The sequence below is a fragment of the Leopardus geoffroyi genome, chromosome E1 (genome assembly GCF_018350155.1).
Source record: "Leopardus geoffroyi isolate Oge1 chromosome E1, O.geoffroyi_Oge1_pat1.0, whole genome shotgun sequence".
Classification (NCBI taxonomy): domain Eukaryota; kingdom Metazoa; phylum Chordata; class Mammalia; order Carnivora; family Felidae; genus Leopardus; species Leopardus geoffroyi.
Genome location: NC_059330.1, coordinates 25,029,113 through 25,054,656, shown reverse-complemented (window position 1 = coordinate 25,054,656; position 25,544 = coordinate 25,029,113). Strand labels below are relative to the sequence as shown.

Below are 25,544 nucleotides of genomic sequence, written 5' to 3'. Positions count from 1 at the left end.
ATATGAACAGATCACATAAGCGTAAGAGGGAACTGTAAAGCATGGTTTTAATTGGTGACCATGACAATCTGATCTTTTTTTTTTCTTTTAAATATCTTCAACACATCTTTCCACATTTTTTTTTCTAAGTTTTTTTTTTTTAGCCTTTATTCATTTTTCAGAGACATAGAGTGAGCAGGAGTGGGGCAGACACAGAGGGAGACACAGGATCCAAAGCAGGCTCCAGGCTCTGAGCTGTCAGCACAGAGCCTGATGCGGGGCTCCAACCCATGAACCATGAGATCATAACCTGAGCTGAAGTCTGATGCTTAACTGAGCCACCCAGGCGCCCCTCCGCATTTCTCCTTTAGCAAAGAAATTGTGCTTTTTAAGGAGATTTATAAACAGTTATCAAAGGTAAACAATTTTGAGAGTCAAGTCAGTGTGATTTGTGTGCGTTTCTAATTTAGTGTATTGTATAAACACTAATTAATCAGAAGTACTTGTTGAGCATATGCTCAGTACCTAGAAGTATTCAAATAAGAACGTAGTTTCTGTCAAGGCTACTGTCTTCCTTGTTTTGTTTCAGGGTCAGATTTTTTATATGTATATCTACTACTTAGAAGAAAGTTTAGAATTTGAGAAAGCAGTTTCTCTGCAGGAACTAAAAGGTTTCTTTTTCTTTCATACATTGTAAATGAAGTGACCAGGTATCTTATTTTGGAAAAGGAAACAGTAGTGCTATCTCAGTTTATATATCAGACTCCTGTGATTACTCTCCTTACTAACTTTTTTTAATGTTTGTTTGTTTGTTTATTTATTTATTTATTTATTTATTTTTAAAATTTTTTTTTCAATGTTTATTTATTTTTGGGACAGAGAGAGACAGAGCATGAACGGGGGAGGGGCAGAGAGAGAGGGAGACACAGAATCGGAAACAGGCTCCAGGCTCTGAGCCATCAGCCCAGAGCCCGACGCGGGGCTCGAACTCACGGACCGCGAGATCGTGACCTGGCTGAAGTTGGACGCTTAACCGACTGCACCACCCAGGCGCCCCAATGTTTATTTATTTTTGAGAGAGAGAGTACAAGCGGGGGTGGGGGGTGGACAGAGAGAGAGGGAGACACAGAATCTGAAGCAGGCTTCAGGCCCTGAGCTGTCAGCACAGAGCCCGACTCTGGACTCGAAACTATGAACCATGAGATCATGACCTGAGCCAAAGTCGAACGCTCAACTGACTGAGCCACTTGGGAACCCCTAAATATTCCTTTTTAGTAAAATTCAGTTATATAGGTATTTGATAGATACCTCTGTTTTAAAAAAAATGAAAACTATGTACTTATGTAGAAGTTTTGCATATTTTTAAAATTTAGTTTTAGTTTCAAAATTATTGGACCTTTGCAAAGGTGGATTCATCAGGAGGTTACAGTGTCAATGAATGTAGTATATTTGATATTTGGTTAAAAAAGAAAATCTATGACAGTGTGTACTCTTGTATGAAAATTTTATCTTTTTTGTGTCATAATCTTCCTTGATGATTTTTCTGTAAAATTTTAAAAATGAACTTAGCCCTTTATTTAAAACTATGAACAATGATTTTGTGTAATTTGACAAACAAGTAATCTTGTCCCTCAGTGTATAGTTACTTTTAATAATTAATAAGTAATTAGTTCTTTTTAAATGCCAAAGTGTAGGGTAACTTCATTGTCACTCTTAGAATTCCTGTTCATAGATTTTATGGATCATTAAGAGGACTATTCTGGAGATAGCAAAGTTAAGAACTTCCCAAGAGAGTATTCTTTGTAAAATGGGGACACGTTAGAACCAGTGTACTTGACCCCAGGTACACATTGTCAAGGCCTTTTTTGTTTTTACCTATGGCAGGTGTGGTCATTTCCATGAGTTTTCTTCTGCTTCAGAGTAAATTACAATACTGGCTTTCTGAATATCTCATTTCTTCCATCTGTTGATGTATAATTACACAAAATTCTATGTTCCTAGTGCAGTGTTATTTTTGTATTTTACTTTCAAAAGAATTTTACTCTTAGATCTTTTAAGTAACAACCTCTTTTTTTTTTTAGGTTTTAGGCATAGAGAGCATCAGGGCAGTATAATGAGTAGGGGGTGCTCCTGGTTGACTCAGTCATTTATGTGTTCGCCTTTGGCTCAGGCCATGATCTCAAGGTTCGTGAGTTTGAGCCCCACATTGGGCTCCACATTTTCAGTGTGGATTCTACTTGGGATTCCCTCTCTCCCTCTTTCTTCCCCTTCCCCACTTGGCTTTGCTCCCTCTCTCTGTATCAAAATGGATAAATAAACTTCAAAAAAAAAAAAAAGAATGGAGGTAGGAAAGGAAAATAGATATTAGCTTTAAGTCCAGGGAGCCCCTTGGAAGTCAAGCAAAAGGAATATAATTTCTTTTAGGGGTGCCTGGGTGGCTCAGTCGGCTGAGCGTCCGACTTTGGCTCAGGTCATGATCTCACGGTTTGTGAGTTAGAGCCCCGCTTCGGGCTCTGTGCTGACAGCTCAGAGCCTGGAGCCTGCTTCGGATTCTGTGTCTCCCTCTCTCTCTGCCCCTCCCCTACTCACACTCTGTCTCTCCCTCTCTCTCAAAATAAACAAACAAACAAACATTAAAAAATAAGTAAAATAAAATTTCTTGAAGTGGGGCGCCTGGGTGGCTCAGTTGGTTAAGCATCCGACTTCAGCTCAGGTCAAAATCTTGCAGTTGGTAGGTTTGAGCCCCGCATCTAGCTCTGTGCTGAAGCTCAGGGCCTGGAGCCTCCTTTGGATTCTGTGTCTCCCTCTCTCTCTTTCTCCCCCTTCCCCACTCATGCTCTGTGTCTCTCTCCCTCTCTCTAAAAATAAATAAACGTTAAAAAAAAAGTTTTATAAGGGGATACCTGGGTGGCTCAGTAGGTTGAGTATCCTACTTCGGCTCAGGTCATAAACTAATGACTCATGAATTCAAGCCCCACTTTCAGGCTCGGTGCTGACAGCTCAGAGCCTGGAGCCTGCTTTGGATTCTGTGTCTTCCTTTTCTCTCTTCCCTTTCTCTCTGCCCCTCCCCTGCTTGTACTTGCTCTCTCTTGCTCTCTCTCTCTCTCTCTCTCTCTCTCTCAAAATTAAATAAACATTAAAAAAAAAAAAACCATAGTTCTCACAATGACATAATCTGACCATTTTTTCTTTGATTTTATCTCCTACTACTCTCTTATTATTCTCCCCTTCATTAACTCCATTTCAGCCACTCTGATCTTTGTTTTCCTTGAGCTTGCTAAGCAAGCTTTCATCTTGAGGCCTTGTTCTCTAGAAAGTTTTTTCTGTGATTTGTCCCCTTGCCTCCTTCAGATCTCTACTCTTATACCACCCTCACAGTGTGATCTTACACCCTGTTTAACTCCATGGTATGCCTCTATCAAGGCCCTGTTGGGCCATGGTATGCTTCTTCATTTATTCAGATCTGTAATATTAGTTACAAAGTGTTCTTCATAAAAGTTTCGTTTATATCTTAAAATTTACTTTTAGATATTTGTTTCTTGTGGGGAATTGCTATTTTTGTGTTTTTTGTCTTTTATATTTTCTTACATGCTATTAATGTTATATAAGAAAAGCATGGATATTTGTATATGTATTTTGTATCCTTATAGATTTTTAAACCCAATTATAATTTGTAAAAAACTGAGTTTTTTGATATGCATTCTGCTTTACACAAAGAATAACCTTGCTTCTTCTTTTCTAATATTGTACTTTCATATTTATATCTTACTGCACTGGTGAGAATTTTCAGATTCATGTTAAATGCTAATTGAAGGGTTCTGCTTTAGGTTGGGAAGTATAGAAGGGTATAAACGACTTTCACTTCCACTGTAATAACATGAAATCACTACATAGACGAAACAATCATACTCTTCTTTAAAGCCATTGCATGCAGGGGCACCTGAGTGGTTCAGTCAGTTAAATGTCCAACTTTGACTCAGGTTACCATTCATAGGTTGGGGCCCTGCATCAGGCTCTGTGCTGACAGCCTGGAGCTTGGAGCCTGCTTCTGTGTCTCCCTCTCATGCCCTCCCCTGCTGTGTGCATACTTGTCTCTCTCTCTCTCTCTCTCTCTCTCTCTCTCTCTCTCAAAAATAAACTAAAAAAACTAAAAATAAATAAATAAAGCCATTGCATACAAAGAAATCTTAGGAAAAAAAAAAAAAAGAGGGTGCCCAGTTGGCTCAGTCGATTAAACATCTGACTCTTGATTTTACCTCAGGTCACAATCTCAAGGTATGTGAGTTTGAGCCCCACATCAGGCTCTGTGCTGGTGGCACAGAGCCTGCTTAGGATTCTGTCCCCTCTCTGCCCCTCACCTGCTTGCTCTCTATAAGTAAATAAAATAAATATTAATAAATAAATGAAAATAAACTTTAAAAAAAAAAAAAGAAAAGAAAAGAAAGTGAAACTCCAGAGAGACAAAGCCCTTCCTAGGTGATCAAGGGTATATAGGATGTTTTCAAATCTCAGGCCAGATGCTGAGGTTGGGAGTAAGGCTGGCAGGGGAGTGAGCCTGCCTGAGGATAAGTTGTGCTGGAATGAAGAAAAAGTAGCCAAACTTTTGAGAAACCTGTTTCAGATTTGAATCTGAAGGAACCCTACGTACAAAGATAATTTTTGCCACCCAGTTCTCTCAGGTGGAAATCTTGCTGATTGGGGGCAGGCTGAGAAGTGAAAAGAGATCTCTTGATTTTATAGTTTTATGGCCTAACAATTTTAAAATCTCAGACTCTTGAAGGGTCACAGTCTCAAGGCTCTTTGGTCCCTAGGTGCTGTCATTTTGTGTAGTCTCAGTTTTGAAGTCTTGCAGTCATGCACTTTCAAGGTCTAACACAGAGATTGGCAAAACCTTTTCTTAAAAAAGGCAGATAGTAAATATTTCAGAATTGTGGGCCATATGTCTGTTTATCACAATTACTCAACTTTGCCATTGTAATACGTTAGCAGCCATAAATTATATATGTTAGTAAATGGTGTGGCTGTGCTTTAATAAAACACTATTTATATGAACACGCATGCAGCCTCCAGGCTGGAGTTTATGGCCCCTAGTTTCAAAAGCTAGCAGTTTCTGGATTCTCCTGAATAGAAATCTGAACTCAGTTTTCAAAGCATTTGAACTGAAGAAAAACTTAGTCTAACCAAAGCTGCCATCAAGCTCCTATCCAAAATCTGGTATGGTCAGTGATATCCGCCCCATGGAAGTTTAAAGACTGGGCATTTCCTGTTTTCAACATTCCTTTGTGTAGATAGATAGATAGATAGATAGATAGATAGATAGATAGATAGATACTGATTGCTATCTGGTATTCAGTCTGAAGAACATCCTTTAATATTCCTTTTGATGCAGTTCTGCTGTTGATGAATTCTTTGAGCTTTGGTCTGTCCAAAAAGTTCTTCATCCCCCCTCCCCTTTTTTGAAGGATATTTGCATAGGATATAGAATATGAAAATAACAGGTTTTTTTTTCTTTCAACATTTTTCCTCCATTGTTTTTTTTCTGGCTTTCTTTTCTCTTTTCTCTTTTTCTTTTCTTTTCTTTTCTTTTCTTTTCTTTTCTTTTCTTTTCTTTTCTTTTCTTTTCTTTTCTTTTCTTTTCTTCCAACTTTTTATTTATTTTGAGTGGGGGAGAGTCAGAAAGAAAAGGAGAGAAAATCCCAAGCAGGTGCTGTCAGCACAGAGCTTGACATGGGGATCAACCCCATGAACTGTTGAGATTATGACCTGAGCTGAAACTAAGAATCAGACACTTAACTGACTGAGCCATGCAAGCACCCCTGGCTCCCTTGTTTCTGGAGGGAAATCATTGCTTATCATAGTTCCCTTGTTTGTAGTAGGTTTTGCTTCTGTTTTTTGCTGCTTTAAATTTTTTCTATTAGCAATTTGATTGTGACTTGCCTTGGTTTGGTTTTCTTTGAATTTTTCTTGCACAGAATTTATTGAACTTTGGTATCTGTGGAATTATAGGTTTCATCAAATTTGGGGGAATTTTCAACTGTTATTAGTTCAGATATTTTCTGCCTTCCCTTTCTGGGACCCCATGCATGTTATGCTGTTTGATACTATAGTTCAGTAAGGTTCTAATATTTCACTTTTTTTCTCTCCTTATGCTTCCATTTGGATAGTTTTTGTTGCTTGGTCTTCAAATTCACTGATCTTTCCTTTGTAGTTTTTAAATTGCTATGAAATTCTTTAGTGAATTTTTTTATTTCAAATATTTGTATTCATCAAAATAACAGTTGGTGTGCACCTGGGTGACTCGGTCGGTTGAACTTTGGACTCTTGGTTTCACCTCAGGTCATGATCTCACAGTTTCATGAGATCAAGCCCCACATCGGGCTCTGTGCTGTCAGCACGGAGCCTGCTTGTGATTCTCTCTCCCTCTTTGCCCCCACCTCACTTGTGCACATGCACACACATGCAGACTCCTGTGCTCTCTCTCAAAATAAATAAACATATTTTAAAAAAACTATCAGTTGGGGGATGCCTGGGTAGCTTGGTTGGACATCTGACTTCAGCTCTGTCATGATCTCTCGGTACGTGGGTTTGAGCCCTGCCTCAGGCTCTGTGCTGACAGCTCAGAGCCTAGAGCCTGCTTCAGATTCTGTGTCTTCCTATCTCTGCCCCTCCCCTGCTCGCACTCTGTCTCTCTCTCAAAAATAAATTTAAAAAAACATTTAAAAAATTGTAAAAAATAAGTAGAAAATATCAGTTGGTGCTTTTTTATCCCCCCCCCCCCTTTTCCCCTCAACGTAGTCATGGTTTTCCTTAAATTCTTGAGCTGTTTCCAATAGATATTTTAAAGCCTGTCTGTTAATGCCAAATTCTCTGTTATTTCTATAGGTTTTTGTATTGACTAATTTTTTCCTGATTTTGGATCACTTTTTCCTGCTTGTGTCATATTTTTTTGGATGCTAGACATTATGAATGTTATGGCTAAGTGGATTCTTCCTTTAAAAGGAATTTGTTTTCTTTTGATAGGCCGGTAAATTACTTGTGGATCAGCTTGGCATTTGCAAGGATTTTTTTAAAAGCTTTATTAGGGTGGTGTGCCTGGGTGACTCAGTCCATTAAGCATTTGACTTTGGCTCAGGTCACGATTTCATGGTTCTCGGGTTCAAGCCCAGTGTCGGGCTCTGTGCTGATAGCTCAGAGCCTGGAGCCTGCTTCAGATTGTGTGTCTCCTCTCTCTGCCCCTCCCCTGCTTGTGCTTTGTCTCTCTGTCTCTCAAAAATAAATAAACATAAAAAAAATTTTTTTTAAAGCTTTATTAAGTCTGAAGTAGCATTTACTCTAGAGTTTTTTCCCTTCTATTTAAGTGTGACCTTCTTAATCTACTCCCTGTGTTCAGGGAAGTGTCTCTACTCTGGCTAGCCAAAACTTAGGTATCTCCTAGCCCAGCCTCAAATGAATTTCACTATATACATACATAGCTTACTATTCTGCCAAAACTCAACAAGAGTCCTATGCAGATTTCTGGAGCTCTTTCTTTGTATAACTCTTTCCTCTCCAGTATTCTGCTTTGCAAATTTCGGCTATCTTAACCTCCCAGAACTACAACTTCTCTGTTTAACTCAGCGAAATCTCTCACTGCTTAGGTTCCTCCAATCTTGCCAAGGTCTGGAAGGTGATTGCAGGCAAAAAGCCAGGGCACTGGAAGGACTCACTTTGTTTGCTTTCTAAATCTTACTTCTTTGCATGGGGTGGGGGCGCGGGGGGGCGGGGAACAGCACATGGAAAATGTAACTGCGGTTGGAGCATATCTGTAATTTTTTAGTCTACCTTCTGATGTATGAGGGGTGAAGGACATTCATGTTTTCATGATGCACCTATTATTTATCACATTGTAAATCCTATCCTACCTCATCTGTCATTTATTGACTTTTGTCATTTATAGCATCTTTTTCATATTCTTTTTTATTTATTTAATAAGTATTGAATGTGTAAGTAGTTACCATATCGACAGGATGAATCAGACATGGATCCTGCTGTTAGGATGTTTACAGTGTAACCAGGAGCGAATATGTATATAAAATCTTTAAATCCAAGATAGAAGTTGAAAATTATGAAAAGGGAGTATAGATAAAAGTGTTATAGGAAGCCAAAAAGAAATGTCTCAGTTGTTTATTATTTTACATGTTGGGTTTAAGCAGCCTACTTAATGGGAAATTGTGAACATTTTTTCCTGATTTTTAAAGCCACTTTTATATTAATTCAGATTTAATTCTCATGCCATTTTAGATATAACGTATTTGTCTTCCAGAGTTTTGTTTTAGGTAATTATTATTTTTAACAATTGAATCAGAAAATTAGTAAAATATATCCTTGAAGTTATGTGATCAGGATGAACTAACTGCCCAGAAGAGAAGTCTGAGGTTTTATAATGTTATTTGATTTGACTCTCAGTGGAAGAATCAGACATCATTGATCTGGAGAAACGCTATTGGTTGCTAAAGGCTCAATCCCGGACTGGACGATTTGATTTAGAGACATTTGGCCCATTGGTTTCACCACCCATTCGTCCATCTCTAAGTGAAGGTAGGTCTGTTTTCTACAAATGGCAAACACACCTGAGTCCATCTCTTATTTCTAACCATTACATCCATCTTAACTCTAAAATGCCATAATGTTATAAGTTTGCAAATTTCTTGCAAATAGCATTGTTTAATGGAAAAAAAAACAAAAAGGGGAATGAAGATTGTAGTCTTGAGCTTCCTATTCTACCTGTGTAACCTTTCATAAATCAGGTTAGCTCTCTCTGCACATGAATATCCTCAAATATAAAATGAGTTTGACTAAGTTAGTCACTGTATTCCAATGAAGTGTCTTAGCCTATGGTGCATGGAATAGGGTGGTGGCCACTGTGTGGGTAAAGCTCTAGGTTTCCACCCATAAGTCCACCTCTTTCTCACCTCAAGTGCCTCTATTATTTTTCTTCTACATAAGAAGGTTCCACTGCTATATCCTTCCCCCTACCAAAAAAGATTTAAAAATTACTAGCCTGGAATATCTCTGAGGTTCTTGCTAGCTCTAAACTTTTCATTGCTATAACTTTTTTTTTAAATTAGGAATACAAAGAATAATTGTGGATAATATCATAAAAATCATATTTGGGATCTGAATATTTGGGTTGTGTTCTTCTTAACTTTTCTTACTTTTGGCAAATCACTTAACCCCATCTGAGCTTTAGTTTTCTACTCTTTAAACTAAGGGCACAGAATTCTTGAAATATAGTCTGTATTCTTCAGATTCCTGGGGTACTTTAGCAGTACTTATTGGGGGAGCCAGGACTGATGGGGATTTGGGCTTTTCCACCTTACTTCAACAGTACAATTGTGTTTTCACCTTTTTAGAATTGCAGGTTGAGAAATCATTTTATTTGAAAACAAAATTATTCCATTTCTATGTTTTACACAAAGTTTGAAAACCAGAGTTGCCTGGTTGGCTCAGTGAGTTAAGCATCGACTCTTATTCTCGGCTCAGGTCTTGATCTCAGAGTCCTGAGTTAAAAAGTTTGAAAACCACAAGATTACAAATTTTCTTTTGTTTTTGATTTTAAGTATTTATTTATAAAACATAAACTACAAAGAAGACTGCAGTACAGAATTTCTTTTGTTTGTAACATGTTTTTCTTTGCTTAATGAAAGAGGTTTATGGGAGCTCATATATTATCTTTAAGTATACAGTTCAGCTTTTCTCCTTTTTTCCTTTTTCTTAACTAAGTAAGGATAATAGTAATTTCTGATTATTTTTTCAGTTCTTAATTTTTTTCAATTTATTTTAATTTTTTACATGCCATCATCATTTTTATTTTTATTTTTTTTTTTTAAAGTATTTTTTTTTTTAATTTTTTTTTCAACGTTTATTTATTTTTGGGACAGAGAGAGAGACAGAGCATGAACGGGGGAGGGGCAGAGAGAGAGGGAGACACAGAATCGGAAACAGGCTCCAGGCTCCGAGCCATCAGCCCAGAGCCCGACGCGGGGCTCGAACTCACGGACCGCGAGATCGTGACCTGGCTGAAGTCGGACGCTTAACCGACTGCGCCACCCAGGCGCCCCGTGCCATCATCATTTTTAGCTGTTACAAGTGATAGAAGATAGAGACAAACAGGCAAATATAACCAAACACAGGATGATAGGAATGTGTTTTCTGCTATGGTCTTTAGTTTTAATTTTAATTATGCCAGGAGAAAAATACTTCCTGAGGCAGTAGGAGCTACTGATAAACAATTTTTTTTTTTTTAATTTGGCCAGTTTGTGGGAGTCATGCCTCTTTTCATAAACATGATATTATTAATATTAGGAGACTTGTTGGCTGTGATTTATGGTATCTTTTCCTATTTTACAGGTTTGTTTAATGCTTTTGATGAAAATCGTGACAATCACATAGATTTTAAGGAGATATCTTGTGGGTTATCAGCCTGTTGTAGGGGACCCCTGGCTGAAAGACAAAAATGTAAGTGTGTTAAACTTTGTCACAAAATTTGCAAACTACACAGAAAGAATTAGCATTCATCTATATAAAATCATCTGTGTATTAAGGCTTGAATTTTTATCACATTGTCAGGTTGGTAAATATTAGTCTCATGTTGAGGTTTTCCTGAGGTCAGTTTAAGGATTCACTCATCTCTTCTTTTTTACTGTGGAGTAGTTTGGGATCTTTTTGATTAGGGATTGATTTTTCTGATGAATTTGCAGTTCATGATCAATGAACTATATCACTTACAATATATTTGACAGTGTTAAGCATTTGGAAAATATGTTCTGGTAGTCTATAGAGAATTTTGTGTCTTGCATAATTTAAAGTACAACTCATTTTCTGTCACTTGTATACATTAATATTTTATTAGCAAGATGAAATTTATGATCAAAACATAATTTTATTAAATACTAAAATGGTCTCTTTAACCTAGCTAAAATGTTATTGTAGCATAATTTACAAACATAAGTATATTACATTGTTAAATCTTAACCAGATATGAGAAAATGGAGCAGTTTACATTTAATTGGAACCTAATTCTAATGTATTTACTAGGGTCATCATCACACTCTTTCTAAAATACAGCTTCACAAACATGAAATAGATACTTAATTTTAAAAATTCAGAATTCTTCCCTGATGATATGCCATTACTACAGTCTGACTTTATGGTAGATCATTTGTTCCCACTAAAGTTCTAATATTAAATAAGGAGGCCGAAATTTTGCATCTCAAATGAGGTGAATTATCGCCTTAAATTTGTTTTTAACTTTTTTTTTTTTTTTTTTTTTTTGCTGATGGGCTAACAGAAGGTAACTATAGTGATTTGTTTGGAGCTAATTAGCAAAGTGCTGATATTTCGTGTAAATGGAATACTTTCAGCACTATAAAAATCAGCTTATCAGTTTTAAATATTAGAAAGTAATATAAAGACTTGAATTGCCTCCTCAAAACCTGTGAGATATTGTAATATTTATTATATAGTAACTCCCCCCCCCCCTTTTTTTTAATCAGTTTGCAAGGAATTTAACTCTAAATTTGGGTAAAGCATAGGACTGTAACCCAGGTACTGATTCAGAGGGAGATTTATGAAGAATTCAGGAAGCCCTACAAGTTTAGAGGACTTTAATGACATATTATAGTCTGCTCCAGATGAGAACTTAATCCAAATATACTTGCTTGAGAAACTAATTTTGCTAGGTCAGCGTCTAGTAAAAGGCATTGTACTTCAGAATAGAAAAGTAATTTTCCTCCATAAGAGTTTCTTTTCTTTAGTTTGCTTCAAGGTATTTGATGTTGACCGTGATGGAGTTCTCTCCAGGGTTGAACTGAGAGACATGGTGGTTGCACTTTTAGAGGTGTGGAAGGACAACCGCACTGATGATATACCAGTAAGTTCTGATTGTATACATATTGTTGTATGTAAACTTCCAATAGGAAAGTGGAGTGGAGAATTTAAAAAGAGAGAGAAAAGGATTTGTTATTATTTTGAGTTGCTATATTAATGCTACATACTCAAAATATTCATAGCTGAAGGTACAAAATAGGAAAGAGAATGTGTCTTAGAAAATTTAATAAACTGAACTTATTGTGTAAACAATGAAACTACAGGAAAATTGTCTTAATTTTTTTTAAAGGAAACCTAAGAACTTATTAAGGTAATTTAAAAAAATACTTGGGGCACCTAGGTGGCGTAGTTGGTTGAGCGTCTGACTCTTGATTTCTGTTCAGGTCATGATCCCAGGTTCATGGGATCCAACTGAGCATGGAGCCTGCTTCACATTCTCTCTCCCTCTCCCTCCCCCCCCCCCCCCCACATGCACACACTCTCTCAAATAAAAAAAAAAAAAATGTATATTTGACTGATGGTTACTAGAGGGGAGGAGTGTGGGGGAATGGGTTAAATAGATGATGGGATTAAGGAGGGCACTTGTGGTCATGAGCCCTGGGTGTTGTATGGAAATGTTGAATCACTGTATTGTATACCTGAAATGAATATAACAGTGTAAAATAATAATAATAATATTAAAAAATTTTTAAATAGGGGCGCCTGGGTGGCTCGGTCAGTTAGGCGTCCAACTTCCGCTCAGGTCACGATCTCGCGGTCCGTGGGTTTGAGCCCTGCGTCGGGCTCTGTGCTGACCGCTCAGAGCCTGGAGCCTGTTTCAGATTCTGTGTCTCCCTCTCTCTCTGACCCTCCCCCATTCATGCTCTGTCTCTCTCTGTATCAAAAATTAATAAACGTTAAAAAAAATTTTTTTAATTTTTTTAAATAAAAAAATTAACAATACTTGACTAAAATACAGTATTCTGTAGCCATTGAATAATAAAATGTAACTACCCTTTTCTAATTACTCCTTTGGATTTTTTTTTTTTTTAAGGAATTACATACGGATCTATCTGACATTGTAGAAGGCATATTGAATGCACATGACACCACAAAGGTGAGTCTAGCTAGGGCTAGGATAAATTATATGCTTTTCTGAAAATACCATGTACAGTGAATTAGGATATATAGCTTATATACATATTTGAATCCCTTCTGCATCACTTCCACCAAGGGTTTATTTGGACCTACAGTTATAGTACCACGAAGTTGTCTCTAAAGATAGCCCATTCCGTCTTTAAACAGTTCCGTTAAGTGTTTATATATATAAACTTATATTTTACAACTAGATGTTTTATAAAAATTAAATAGACATAGCCCTTGACATCTATGGTTTATAATATTTATTTCTTCCATTTTAATAAGTTATAGTAGGGCTAACCTTATATTGAGCAAAAAAATTCACACAAAAAAGAATACTTACTGTGTGATTCCATTTATGTGAAGCTCAAAAACAGAGGCAAAACTGATAAATGGTGATAGGTATTAGAATAGTGATTTGGGGAATGCATGGATTAATTGGGTAGGACCATAGGATATCTGGGACAATAGAAATGATTTTTTATCTCAATTTGGGTGATACATATATTCCTAAATTATTTTTTTCTAATAGTATTAATAATGATGTCTCCTGAATTATTTAATAGCAGCCAGGATAATCACGTAATACCAAGAGTAAGCATATACTTAAAGAATAAATTCTTTTTTTTTTTTTTTTTTTTAGTTTGACAACATTTATTAGTAAGGATATTATAATAGGTTTATTGCTATAGCTTACATTACTGTAATGTCTTTGTGTCACCGTGTGAAATTGAAAATAATGCACATATGTGAGGCATATTTGAGTTATTTTGAGCCTTTCCCTTCAAATTTTGACATGTACCAAGTACCAGATTAGTAGGATGTAGACTACAGTAGTATTACAGAGGTTTAGATAAAATAAGTGACATTAGTTTTTTTTTTCTTTCTTCAATCATGATTCTAGAGGGAATCAATCATAGGCTTATTAACTAATGCTCAGTAACAGAGGTGAGTTTTATAGGGCTTTGGCAGTACAGATAGTCTCCCTTGTTTACCTCTGTCTACCAAAAACTAAGGTATCCACTTCTATTTGATATGCGTAGAAACCTGCAACAATTTCTGTTAGAAAATGCCTCATGTAGAGGTACAATTTTTAATACTTTTTTTTCTGAATAATAAATAGTAGGAATTATTGCTGTCTATTTATGTAAGGTGGAGTTTCTACTTCTGGCTCTATTATAAACTTTAACAAGAAGATAATTTAATTTAGTTGTTCCATCTCCATGTTGCAACAATAATGAAAAAGTAACAGTTCAGAATAAAACTTGGACCTTTCAGCCAAACCTATTCGCTGGAGACAGATTATGTCAATATTATGCTTTTTTTTTTTATTAATAAAAAAGCGTAATACTGGATTTGGATTTAGTATTAACGTACTAAATTTAGATTTAATATTAACATACTAAGAAGAAGTTGTATTGTGAAAGCTAATAATCATAACTGTAGTAATTGAAAATCTTTTCTTACATGTGGCTAGCATATAATGAAAAGAGAACATGTCAATATCATTAAATAATAAAAGCAAAAAACATTATTCATCTAAGATTGATAAGTAATTATGTGAACACAAGCAGTAAGAAACATTTGGTTATATTGCCTTTGTATGTATATGGAATTTTTTGTACACATTGACACTACAAAAATGCTGCCTTTACTCAACTTATAAATTGTTAAATTAGTTTTGGGAAAATCTTATATAGATACTCATTTTTGATATATCAGAAATTTATTATCAAATTCCTTTAAATGTCTAAGAAGTCTGATAATATTGGTAGATATTTCTAAGAAGGTTTTAGAAAATTGTTAGAATGAAAGGACATAATCCAGAGTCTGCTTTTTTGCTTTCAAAAATTAGTAAATAGGTGGTGACTTCAGCTCACGTCATGATCTCATAGTTTGTGAGTTCAAGCCCTGCTTCAGAGCCTGGAGCCTGCTTCGGATTCTGTATCTCCCTCTCTCTCTGCCTGTCCCCTGCTCATGCTCTGTCTCTCAGAAATAGATATTAAAAAAAATTTTTTTTCATTAGTAAATACTCCACTTTATTCAGAGCCTTTTGTGGTTTTCCCTAGATAACCCTTGAAGCAGAAGATAATGTGAATTATTTCCCAGGTTATTGGAGGATAAAGCTTGTTGATGATAAATTATCCTCATTACCATTGACTGCTTTGAGAGAGTTTTGTTGCTTTTAAACTTATCCTAGCTGGTCTAGTTTTCAGATGAACATGCAGCATCTACTTTAAGTTATTTGTTTGCTTTAAAATAAAAATGACCAATATACGTTTAATAAGTCAGATTTTACTCAAATTCAGTAAAAATGAGGACATTCTTTACATGAGATCTTTTTAAACATTGTTTCTCTTTCAGATGGGTCATCTTACTCTAGAAGACTACCAGATTTGGAGCGTGAAAAATGTTCTTGCCAATGAGTTTTTGAATCTCCTTTTCCAGGTAGGTTTGACAGGTACAGAGAGTAATAGTACCAGTAGTTCTACATCTGTTTCATTGTGTAGTAATAACTGCAACTCAGCTACAAAACCGCATATTATAAAAAGAACTGTAGGGGCGCCTGGAGGTCTCACTTGGTGAAGCATCCGACTCTTGATATCTGCTCAGGTCCTGATCTCATGGTTCGTGAGTTTGAGCCCTGAGGCTGCACTGTTAGTGCAGAGCCTGCTTGGTATTCTCCCTATCTCTCCGCTCCTCCCCCACTTGTGCGCTCTCACACGCGTGCTCTCTCTCTCTCTGAAAATAAATAAATAAACATTTAAAAAAAATTATTTAGGGGCGCCTGGGTGGCTCAGTGGGTTAGCGTCCGACTTCGGCTCAGGCCACGATCTCATGGTCCATGAGTTCGAGCCCTGCGTCGGGCTCTGTGCTGACAGCTCAGAGCCTGGAGCCCATTTCAGATTCTGTGTCTCCCTCTCTCTCTGCCCCTCCCCTGTTCATGCTCTGTCTCTCTCTGTCTCAAAAATAAATAAACATTAAAAAAAAAATTAAAAAAAATTATTAAAAAAAAACTACATTATCCTGTATATACCTGAAAGATGCTAAGACAGAGGGTGAGAGCCCACCGAAGCATCTCAAAATCATGGGAGATAGAAAAGTAGAATATAGCTGATTATGTATATTTATCTTATAATTCATGATAGACCAGCATGTTAGATGCATAGATAATAATTTAGATTGCAAAAGCCATCATAATTCTTATTTTTCTTCACTGTTGTCTTTTTTTAAAGGTCCTTCCTAATAAGTGAGGCAGTGTGAACAGAAAGATGAATCATAAGTAGGCAGCTGTAGAATTTTCAATGTACACAGTCTCTCCAGTTAGGAGATTATCTTGGCTGCAAGGCTGTTTCTAAATTTTTTAAAAAATTCTTTAGAAGATACAAGAAAGATTGAAGAAGGAGGAGAGAAAAGGTGCCAGGAATGAACATTAAGTCATAAGGCTTGCCAGATTTCAACTATTTTCCTAGTTGTAGTTCTTTTCTTGCTCCAATTAAAAACAATAATTTATGGTTTCCATTTTTTATAATTTTTCACAAATATTTAAGTTGACTTAATAGTGATATTTTAGATTCCTCTTTTTTTTATTAAGTTTATTTATTTTGAGAGAGGATGTGAGCGAGCAGGGGAGGGGCAGAGAGAGAGGGAGAGAATCCCAGGCAGGCTTGACACTGTCGGTATAGAGCCTGATACAGGGCTTGATTTCATGAACTGCAAGATCATGACCAGCCAAAATCAAGACAGATGCTTAACCAACTGAGCCACGCAGGTGCCCCTATTTTAGATTCCTTATTTTATTTTTCTTTCCTTATACCCCTGTGAAGGTCAGAAGTTTGCTATGTTTATATCTATCATGTTCTTCTGTTTTATGTAAAGAATAAACATGGCTATGCTAGAATAAATGGAAACTGGCCTCTTCCTGATAGCTAATGACTAATTACACACACACACACACACACACACACGTGCATATACATACACATACATATACGTATATATACACATATACACACACACACACGTGTGTGTATATATACACACGTGTGTGTGTGTGTGTGTATACATACACACACACAATCTGATAAGCCTGTAATATCCATTTATATCAATCAGTTTTTCCACATCAGTTACAATTTTCAGCAGGGATTTTAACTTGATGGCTTTATAAAATATAAACATACAAAAATAATATTAGTCACTACTCCAAACAGAAATGACTTGGTAATATGAAAATTGGTAATATGAAAATTGATCAACTATTTTTATCTCATTTAAAATAATATCCTTATTACTTTATCTCATAACTTTTAGATCGCTTAGGCTTATGCCTATATCATCTTGTAGCTATTGCATAGCATAACGTTTTGATTCTTTTGTATTGTCTTTCCTATTTTCTCATTCTTTTTTTTTTTTTTCTCATTCTTATCAAGAACTTGCAGTGGCACTATTTTTCTGACTCTAATTTATAAATAACCAAATGCTTGAGATTTGCCTTTGTGTATGTGTGTTTCTAACATTATATTATGAAGAGCTAAAAGGTTTTTCACATGAATACTTATCACCTACATTTTAACATTATATTTTACTGTATTTATTTCATATTCAATATGCTTTTAAAACTATATGTTCACTTAGTATATGAGTAAGAAGACTGTTATGCTAAGTTATGCTAAGTTATATTATGCTATGCTAAGCTTTAATTGTTATCTATGTCTTAAAATTGGTAGAGTTAGTTGGTAAGTCTAGTGATAAAAGCTTGAATTATACTCTTACTTTATTTGCCAAGATCCCTCTTGGCTGAGTGTTTTAGGTATTTAAGTGTAACATATATAAGTGTTAACAAAATTGGAAAACCATCCCTGTGGTAATATCTTTATTTTCAGTCCTTCTTCATAAACTCAGTGGCCGATATTTTGAAGTATTCTAAACATAATCGGGGTGTTCTGTCTTGTGCATTATCAAAAAGTATCAAGTTTTAAAGAGTGTGGTAGACAGAATAATGCCCACCACAACCACCACGTTATCCATGCCCTAATCCCTAGAACCTGTGCATATGTTATCTTACATGGTAAAAGGGACTTTGTAGATGTATTGGACTAAGGACTCTGAGATAGGGAGATTAGCCTAGCAGATGGGTCTAATTCAAATGAGTCCTTAAAAGTAGAGGACCTTTTCCAGCTGTGGTCAGAGGGAGGGAGGGAGGGAAAGGAAGAAAAAGAGAGAGAGATGACATTGGAGGAAAAGTTAGAGATGCAAACTTGTTCGCTTTGAGATAGAGGAAGGGGCCATGAACAAAGTAATGTGGGTGAACTCTAGAACTGGAAAAGACAAAGAAGTGTGTTCTTTTCATCTCCAGAAAGGAATGCAGCTCTGCTCACACCTTGATTTTTGAATTAGTGAGACCCGTGTCTAGCTTTTGACCTACAGAACCATAAGATAATAAAGTTACTTTGTGTTAAGATGCTGAATTTGTGCGGGGCGCCTGGGTGGCTCAGTCGGTTGAGCGTCCGACTTCGGCTCAGGTCGCGATCTCACTGTCAGTGAGTTCGAGCCCCGCGTCGGGCTCTGGGCTGATGGCTCAGAGCCTGGAGCCTGCTTCCATTCTGTGTCTCCCCCTCTCTCTGCCCCTCCCCCGTTCATGTTCTGTCTCTCTCTGTCTCAAAAATAAATAAAACGTTAAAAAAAAATTAAAAAAAAAAAAAAGATGCTGAATTTGTGATAATTTGTTATAGAAGCAATAAAAAAAACCAATGCAGAGGGAGATAATCCATATTTATGGATTGGAAGGCTCAGCATCTTGAAGATGTCAGTGTCAGTTCCCTTTAAATTGGTTTGTAGACATTCAGTGCAATCCCAATTAAAATTGCACTGGCATTCTTCTCAGAGCTAGAACAAACAATCCTAAAATTTGTATGGAACCACAGAAGACCCCAAATAGCCAAAGTAATATTGAAAAAGAAAACCAAAGGGGCAGAAGGGATCACAATCCCAGACTTTAGCCTCTACTGCAAAGCTATAATCAAGACAGTATGGTATGGCACAAAAATAGATACATAGACCAATGGAATAGAATAGAGACCCCAGAATTGGACCCACAAATGTATGGCCAACTAATCTTTGACATAGCAGGAAAGAACATCCAATGGAAAAAAGACAGTCTCTTTAGCAAATGGTGCTGGGAGAACTGGACAGCAACATGCAGAAGAATGAAACTAGACCACTTTTTTACGCCATACACAAAAATAAACCCCAAATGGATGAAAGACCTAAATGTGAGACAGGAAACCATCAAAATCTTCGAGGAGAAAGCAGGCAACAACCTCTTTGACCTCAGCCACAGCAGTTTCTTGCTTGACACATCTCCAAAGGCAAGGGAATTAAAAGCAAAAATGAGCTATTGGGACCTCATGAAGATAAAAAGCTTCTGCACTGCAAAGTAAACAATCAACAAAACTAAAAGGCAACCGATGGAATGGGAAAAGATATATGCAAATGACTTATCAGATAAAGGGTTAGTATCCAAAATCTATGAAGAACTCATCAAACTCCACACCCGAAAAACAAATAATCCGGTGAAGAAATGGGCAGAAGACATGAATAGACACTTTTCCAAAGAAGACATCCAGATGGCCAACAGACACATATGAAAAGATGCTCAATGTCACTTAATCATCAGGGAAATACAAATCAAAACCACAATAAGATACCACTTTACACTAGTCAGAGTGGCTAAAATCAACAACTCCGGAAACAACAGATGCTGGCGAGGATGTGGAGAAATGGGAACCATCTTACACTGTTGGTGGGAATGCAGACTGGTGCAGCTGTCTGGAAAACAGTGTGGAGGGTCCTCAAAAAATTAAAAATAGAACTACCCCATGACCCAGCAATAGCACTACTAGGAATTTATCCAAAGGATACAGGAGTGCTGATTCACAGGGGTACATATATCCCAATGTTTATAGCAGCACTCTCAACAATAGCCAAATTATGGAAAGACCCTAAATGTCCATCAACTGATGGATGGATAAAGAAGATGTGGTTTATATTTACAATGGAATACTACTTGGCATTGAGAAAGAATGAAATCATGCCATTTGTAGCAACATGGATGGAACTGGAAGGTATTATGCTAAGTGAAATAAGTCAGAGAAAGACAGATACCATATGTTTTGACTCATATGTGGATCTTGAGAAACTTAACAGAAGATTATGGGGGAAGGGAAAGGGAAAAAATTAGTTATAAACAGAGAGGGAGGGAGGCAAATCATAAGAGACTCTTAAATACAGAGAACAAACTGAGGATTGATGGGCTTGGGGGAGAGGGGAAAATGGGTGATGGTCATTAAGAAGGGCACTTGTTGGGATGAGCACTGGTTGTTGTATGTAAGCGATGAACCACAGGAATCTATCCCCAAAACCAAGAGCACACTTTTACACACTGTATGTTAGCCATTTGACAATAAATTATATTTTAAAATACATAAATAAATAAATAAATTGGTTTGTAGATGTGGCGCATTCACAATCAAAATGCCAAAAAGCTTATTGTTGTCATTGTTTTTGTGGAACTGGACAAGCTGATTCTAAGTACATACAGAAGTGGAAAAGGCCAAATGTAACCAAGATAATGTAAAGAACGATGTTAGAGGACTTACATTACCAGATATTAGGACTTAGTATAAAACAGTAGTATTAAGACGATGTGATAGTATTAAGACTGCGTGAAGGTAGACAAATAGACCGGTGGAACACTATTGAGAGTTTTTAAACAGATTTACATGTATGTGATCACCTGACTTATAACAAAGAAGACTTTGCATTGCATATGGGAAGGGGTGATCTTTTCAATAAATGGTGTACTGGGTCAATTGGTATCTCTGTGGGGAAAAATGCATTATTATTCTTCCTTCTTACCCATATATCAAGATTAATCCAAGTGGGAGTATAAATCTAATAAGTTTGAAAAGTAAAGATAAAGCATCTAGGAAATAATTTGCAAGAATATTTTAATGCCTTTGAGGTGGCAAAGACTTCTTAGGACACAGAAAGCATTAACCACAAAGCAAAAGTTTCTAAGTTGGACTTCAGTAAAATTAAGAATTTTTTTAGGGGCACCTGGATGGCTAAGTCGATTAAATGTCTCCATTCGGCTCAGGTCATGAACTCACAGTTAGTTTGAGCCTGCATTGGGCTCTCTGCTGTCCGCACAGAGCCTCCTTCAGATCCCGTGTTGTTGTCCCCCCCCCCCCACCCCACCCCCTGTGCTGCACCTACCCCACTCATGCTCACTCTGTCTCTGTCTCTCAAAACTAAATAAGCAAATTATGTAAAGAGCCTAAATGTCCATCAACTGATGAATGGATAAAGAAATTGTGGTTTATATACACAATGGAGTACTATGTGGCAATGAGAAAGAATGAAATATGGCCCTTTGTAGCAATGTGGATGGAACTGGAGAGTGTGATGCTAAGTGAAATAAGCCATACAGAGAAAGACAGATACCATATGTGTTCACTCTTATGTGGATCCTGAGAAACTTAACAGGAACCCATGGGGGAGGGGAAGGAAAAAAAAAAAAAAAAAAAAAGAGGTTAGAGTGGGAGAAAGCCAAAGCATAAGGGACTCTTAAAAACTGAGAACAAACTGAGGGCTGATGGGGGGTGGGAGGGAGGGGAGGGTGGGTGATGGGTATTGAGGAGGGCACCTGTTGGGATGAGCACTGGATATTGTATGGAAACCAATTTGACAATAAATTTCATATATTAAAAAAAATAAAAATAAAATATCTACAAAAAAAACCCAAAACAAAACAAAAAACTAAATAAACAACAAGTCATTTTTTTTTTTTTTTTTAGTGAGGAGCTACCATTTAAAAAGTGAAAAGATAAGTTATGCAGTGGGAGAAGATGTTTGTGAAACCTGCATCTGACAAGACTTGTATCTAGGGCATACAAAGAATAAAAATCAATGAGAAAAAGGCAAAACTTCAATATAAAAATGTGAAAAAAAAAAATCCTGAAGAGATGCTTCACAAAACAGAATGTCCCAGTAGTTAAGAAATGAAAAGGAGCTCCTTAGTCATCATGGACATACATATTAAAACCACATGTGAAATTCAGTAGACATACCCCAGAATGGTTAGTTTTTAAGTGATATGAAGTATTGGTGAGGATAACAAGCACCTGGAACTCTCATATATTGCCAATAGGATGTAATTTGTACAATTTGTAATAATTGTAAATTATTACAAACACATTGGAAATTGTTTGGCAGTATTTATAAAAGTTGAACATATATTTACCTGGTGACCCGTAAAGTCTACTCATATGTAAAACCTACAGAAACTGGTGTTATCTGGGCACCTAAAGACCTACAAATAAGTTCTTAAAATCACTATTTGTTGTAGCCAAAAAACCCCAGAAAATGACCCAAATACTTATTAATAAATAAATACATAGGAAGTAAATTGTGGCATGTGCATACAGTGGTATACTTTAAAGCACTGGAAAATAAGTCTAATATTGCTACACCCAACAACATGGATGAATCTTACATAAACTTGAGCTGAAAACACTAAACCAAAACGTTCAAAAGTATGCAAAACTTATTCTATGGTGATAGTATTCAGGATAGTGGATACATCAGAGAGGTGCAGTGGTGTCTGGGAAGGAACCCAAAGTGGGCTTTGGGTGAGATAGCAGTTTTTTTACTGGGTTTCATAGATATTACTTTGTGAAAAGTCGTTGAACTGTACACTTAAGATTTGTTCACTTGTAAGCATGTGTATTTCCATTTTCTATAAGTTTGCTTAGAAAAATAGGTTTCAAAAGCTCAAATATCTGTCAATATGAGAATGGATAAAACAGTGGTGTGTTCAAACAATGGAATACTACTTAGTAATGACAATGAACTACTTACTCCTAAATAGATAAATCTCAAAAACCCAATTTGTGGATTTTGTTGTTACATAAATGTCACCTCAAAAGGTAAAACTGTAAACAGATCTTGAACTCTCTGGTTAATGTTAGCCATGCTGATGTATTTATAAAGAGCTGTACTACTGTCTGTAATTTACTTTGAAATGCATCCAAAAATTAAGGATGGATAAATTAATGGATAGATGCAAGTATAATAAAACGTTAATGTTAGAATCTAGATAATGGGTATGACATGTTCAGTGTTAAATTCTTTAAACTTTTCTGTGTTTTTGAAATTTTTCATGAGAAAATATTGAAAAATTACATCTGTTGATGGTATTTAGAGAAACCACATAGAGGAAATGAGCCCTAAAAAGCATATTTTTAAAAAGCTTATTTAGCATTAGTGGCAATAATTTTTCTCTTTGAACTGATTAAACTGAAATGCTACCCATATTTTTTGTCTCCTATATCCTCTGCATCTCCCCTCGCCTTTCTCCTTGAGTGCCATGATTTGCTCTTCAGATTTCAGGAAAGAAAATAGTATTCCCTGTGTGAGATATCTTAAAATACATAGTATTAATGAAATGTTCTGGTAAATAGTTCTTTTCTTCTGTCTCTGTCTCTATCTCCGTTTTCCTCCCTCCCTTCCTTTCTTTCCTGTCTCACACAGAGATTTAGAAGTTGGCCTCTATTGAAATAGTTTGTTTAGAAAACAAACAGCTCAAGTTTAAAGTTCAAACACTGATAATTCATCAGTTGAGAGCTATTGCTAATTCAGATTCCCATCTACAAAATGGAACTCATGCAGAGCATGTGAAATTTTATACAGTCCAGTCATTGGCACCAGTGAAGTTTGATTTACCACTTTTTTCTCTAGGTATGTCACATAGTTCTGGGGTTAAGACCAGCTACTCCTGAAGAAGAAGGACAAATTATTAGGTAAGTTTATAGTTTCAATCAGAGTACTTTTCATTATATAGTTGAAATTTCCGACACTTGAAATATACTGTTATTAAGTAACATGTCCCATTTTAATATAATCATTATAGTGACACCTTGTTTCTCCAAATTAGTTTCATATTGAAATATTTTTGTTAAAATAATTTCCTAACCAAGGGATTGGATTAATTTAGAAATCATATTCTCTTTAGCTTTAAAATTGCACCAAGTACTGAATTTAATTTTTTGAAATAAGAAAGACATCTTAGGGACACCTGGGTGGCTCAGACGTTAAGCGTCCTTTTGGTTTCAGCTCAGGTCATGCTCTCACGGTTCATGAGATAGAGCCCCATGTCGGGCTCTGTGCTGATAGTCCTGAGCCTGCCTGGGATTCTCTCCCTCTCTCTTTCTCTGCTCCTCCTCTGCTCACATGTGTATGCTGTCTCTCCCAAAATAAAAAAACTTAAAAAAAAAAAAGATATTTTATAAGATGAAAGGTTGCAATTTTTCCTTACTACAAAATAGTTCATGTTTATTGTAAAAAAGTTTTTATAAAGTAAAGCTAAATAAAAAGAAGCAAAAAAAAGCCCATCATCTCTGTATTTATAGGTAATTGCTGTTGACATTTTTTCAACTGTATTGAGGTGTAATTGATATCTAAAATTGTAAAATATTTAAAGTGTACAATTTGATTTGATATGGGTACAGATTGTGAAAGGATTCCAACCATCAAGTTAACATATCCATCACTATTCCCTCACATATTTCCTTTTTTTAAATTTATTGTTTTAATTTACATCCAAGTTAGCATATAGTACAACAGTTATTTCAGGAGTAGATTCCTTAATGCCCCTTAACCATTTAACCCCCCCCCCCACAATCCCTCCAGTAACCTTCTGTTTGTTCTCCATTTTTAAGAGTCTCTTATGTTTGTCCCCCTCCCTGTTTTTATATTATTTTTACTTCCCTTCCCTTATGTTCACCTGTTTTGTATCTTAAAGTCCTCATATGAGTGAAGTCATATGATCTTTGCCTTTCTCTAATTTTGCCAATTCCATCCACATAATTGCAAATGGCAAGATTTCATTCTTTTTGATTACCAAGTAATACTCCATTGTATATATATACCACACCTTTATCCATTCATCCATCGATGGACATTTGGGCTCTTTCCATACTTTGGCTATTGTTGATAGTGCTGCTATAAACATTGGGGTGTATGTGCCCCTTCGAAACAGCATATCTGTATCCCTTGGATAAATACCTAATAGTGCAATTTCTGGGTCGTAGGGTAGTGCTATTTTTAATTTTTGGAGGGATCTCCATACTGTTTTCCAGAGTGGCTACACCAGTTTGCATTCCCACCAGCAGTGCAAAAGAGATCCTCTTTCTCCGCATCCTTGCCAACATCTGTTGTTGCCTGAGTTGTTAATGTTAGCCATTCTGACAGGTGTCAGGTGGTATCTCATTGTGGTTTTGATTTGTATTTCCCTGATGATGAGTGATGTTGAGCATTTTTTCATTTGTTGGTATGCCATGTGGATGTCTTCTTTAGAGAAGTGCCTATGTATGTCTTTTGCCCATTTCTTCACTGGATTATTTGTTTTTTGGGTGTTGAGTTTGATAAGTTCTTTATAGATTTTGGATCCTTCTTTTTTTTTTTAATTGTAAGAATATTTAAGGTCTACTCTCTTAGCAAATTTCAGTTATACA

General features: G+C 36.3%; 1 protein-coding gene and 1 long non-coding RNA gene across 4 annotated transcripts in view; one reads left to right on the top strand and one right to left on the bottom strand.

The window, feature by feature from the left end:
* Positions 1-25,544, top strand: part of USP32 (ubiquitin specific peptidase 32) — a 242,450-nt gene that overhangs the window by 140,341 nt on the left and 76,565 nt on the right. For all 3 annotated transcript variants that reach the window (XM_045488182.1, XM_045488181.1, XM_045488183.1), the window contains 6 exons: positions 8,425-8,556; positions 10,369-10,476; positions 11,775-11,890; positions 12,881-12,943; positions 15,331-15,414; positions 23,770-23,831. In XM_045488182.1, coding sequence (XP_045344138.1) covers positions 8,425-8,556; positions 10,369-10,476; positions 11,775-11,890; positions 12,881-12,943; positions 15,331-15,414; positions 23,770-23,831 — 565 coding nt within the window. The remainder of the gene's footprint in view (positions 1-8,424; positions 8,557-10,368; positions 10,477-11,774; positions 11,891-12,880; positions 12,944-15,330; positions 15,415-23,769; positions 23,832-25,544) is intronic.
* Positions 1-25,544, bottom strand: part of LOC123603362 — a 124,319-nt gene that overhangs the window by 88,161 nt on the left and 10,614 nt on the right. The window lies entirely within an intron of this gene.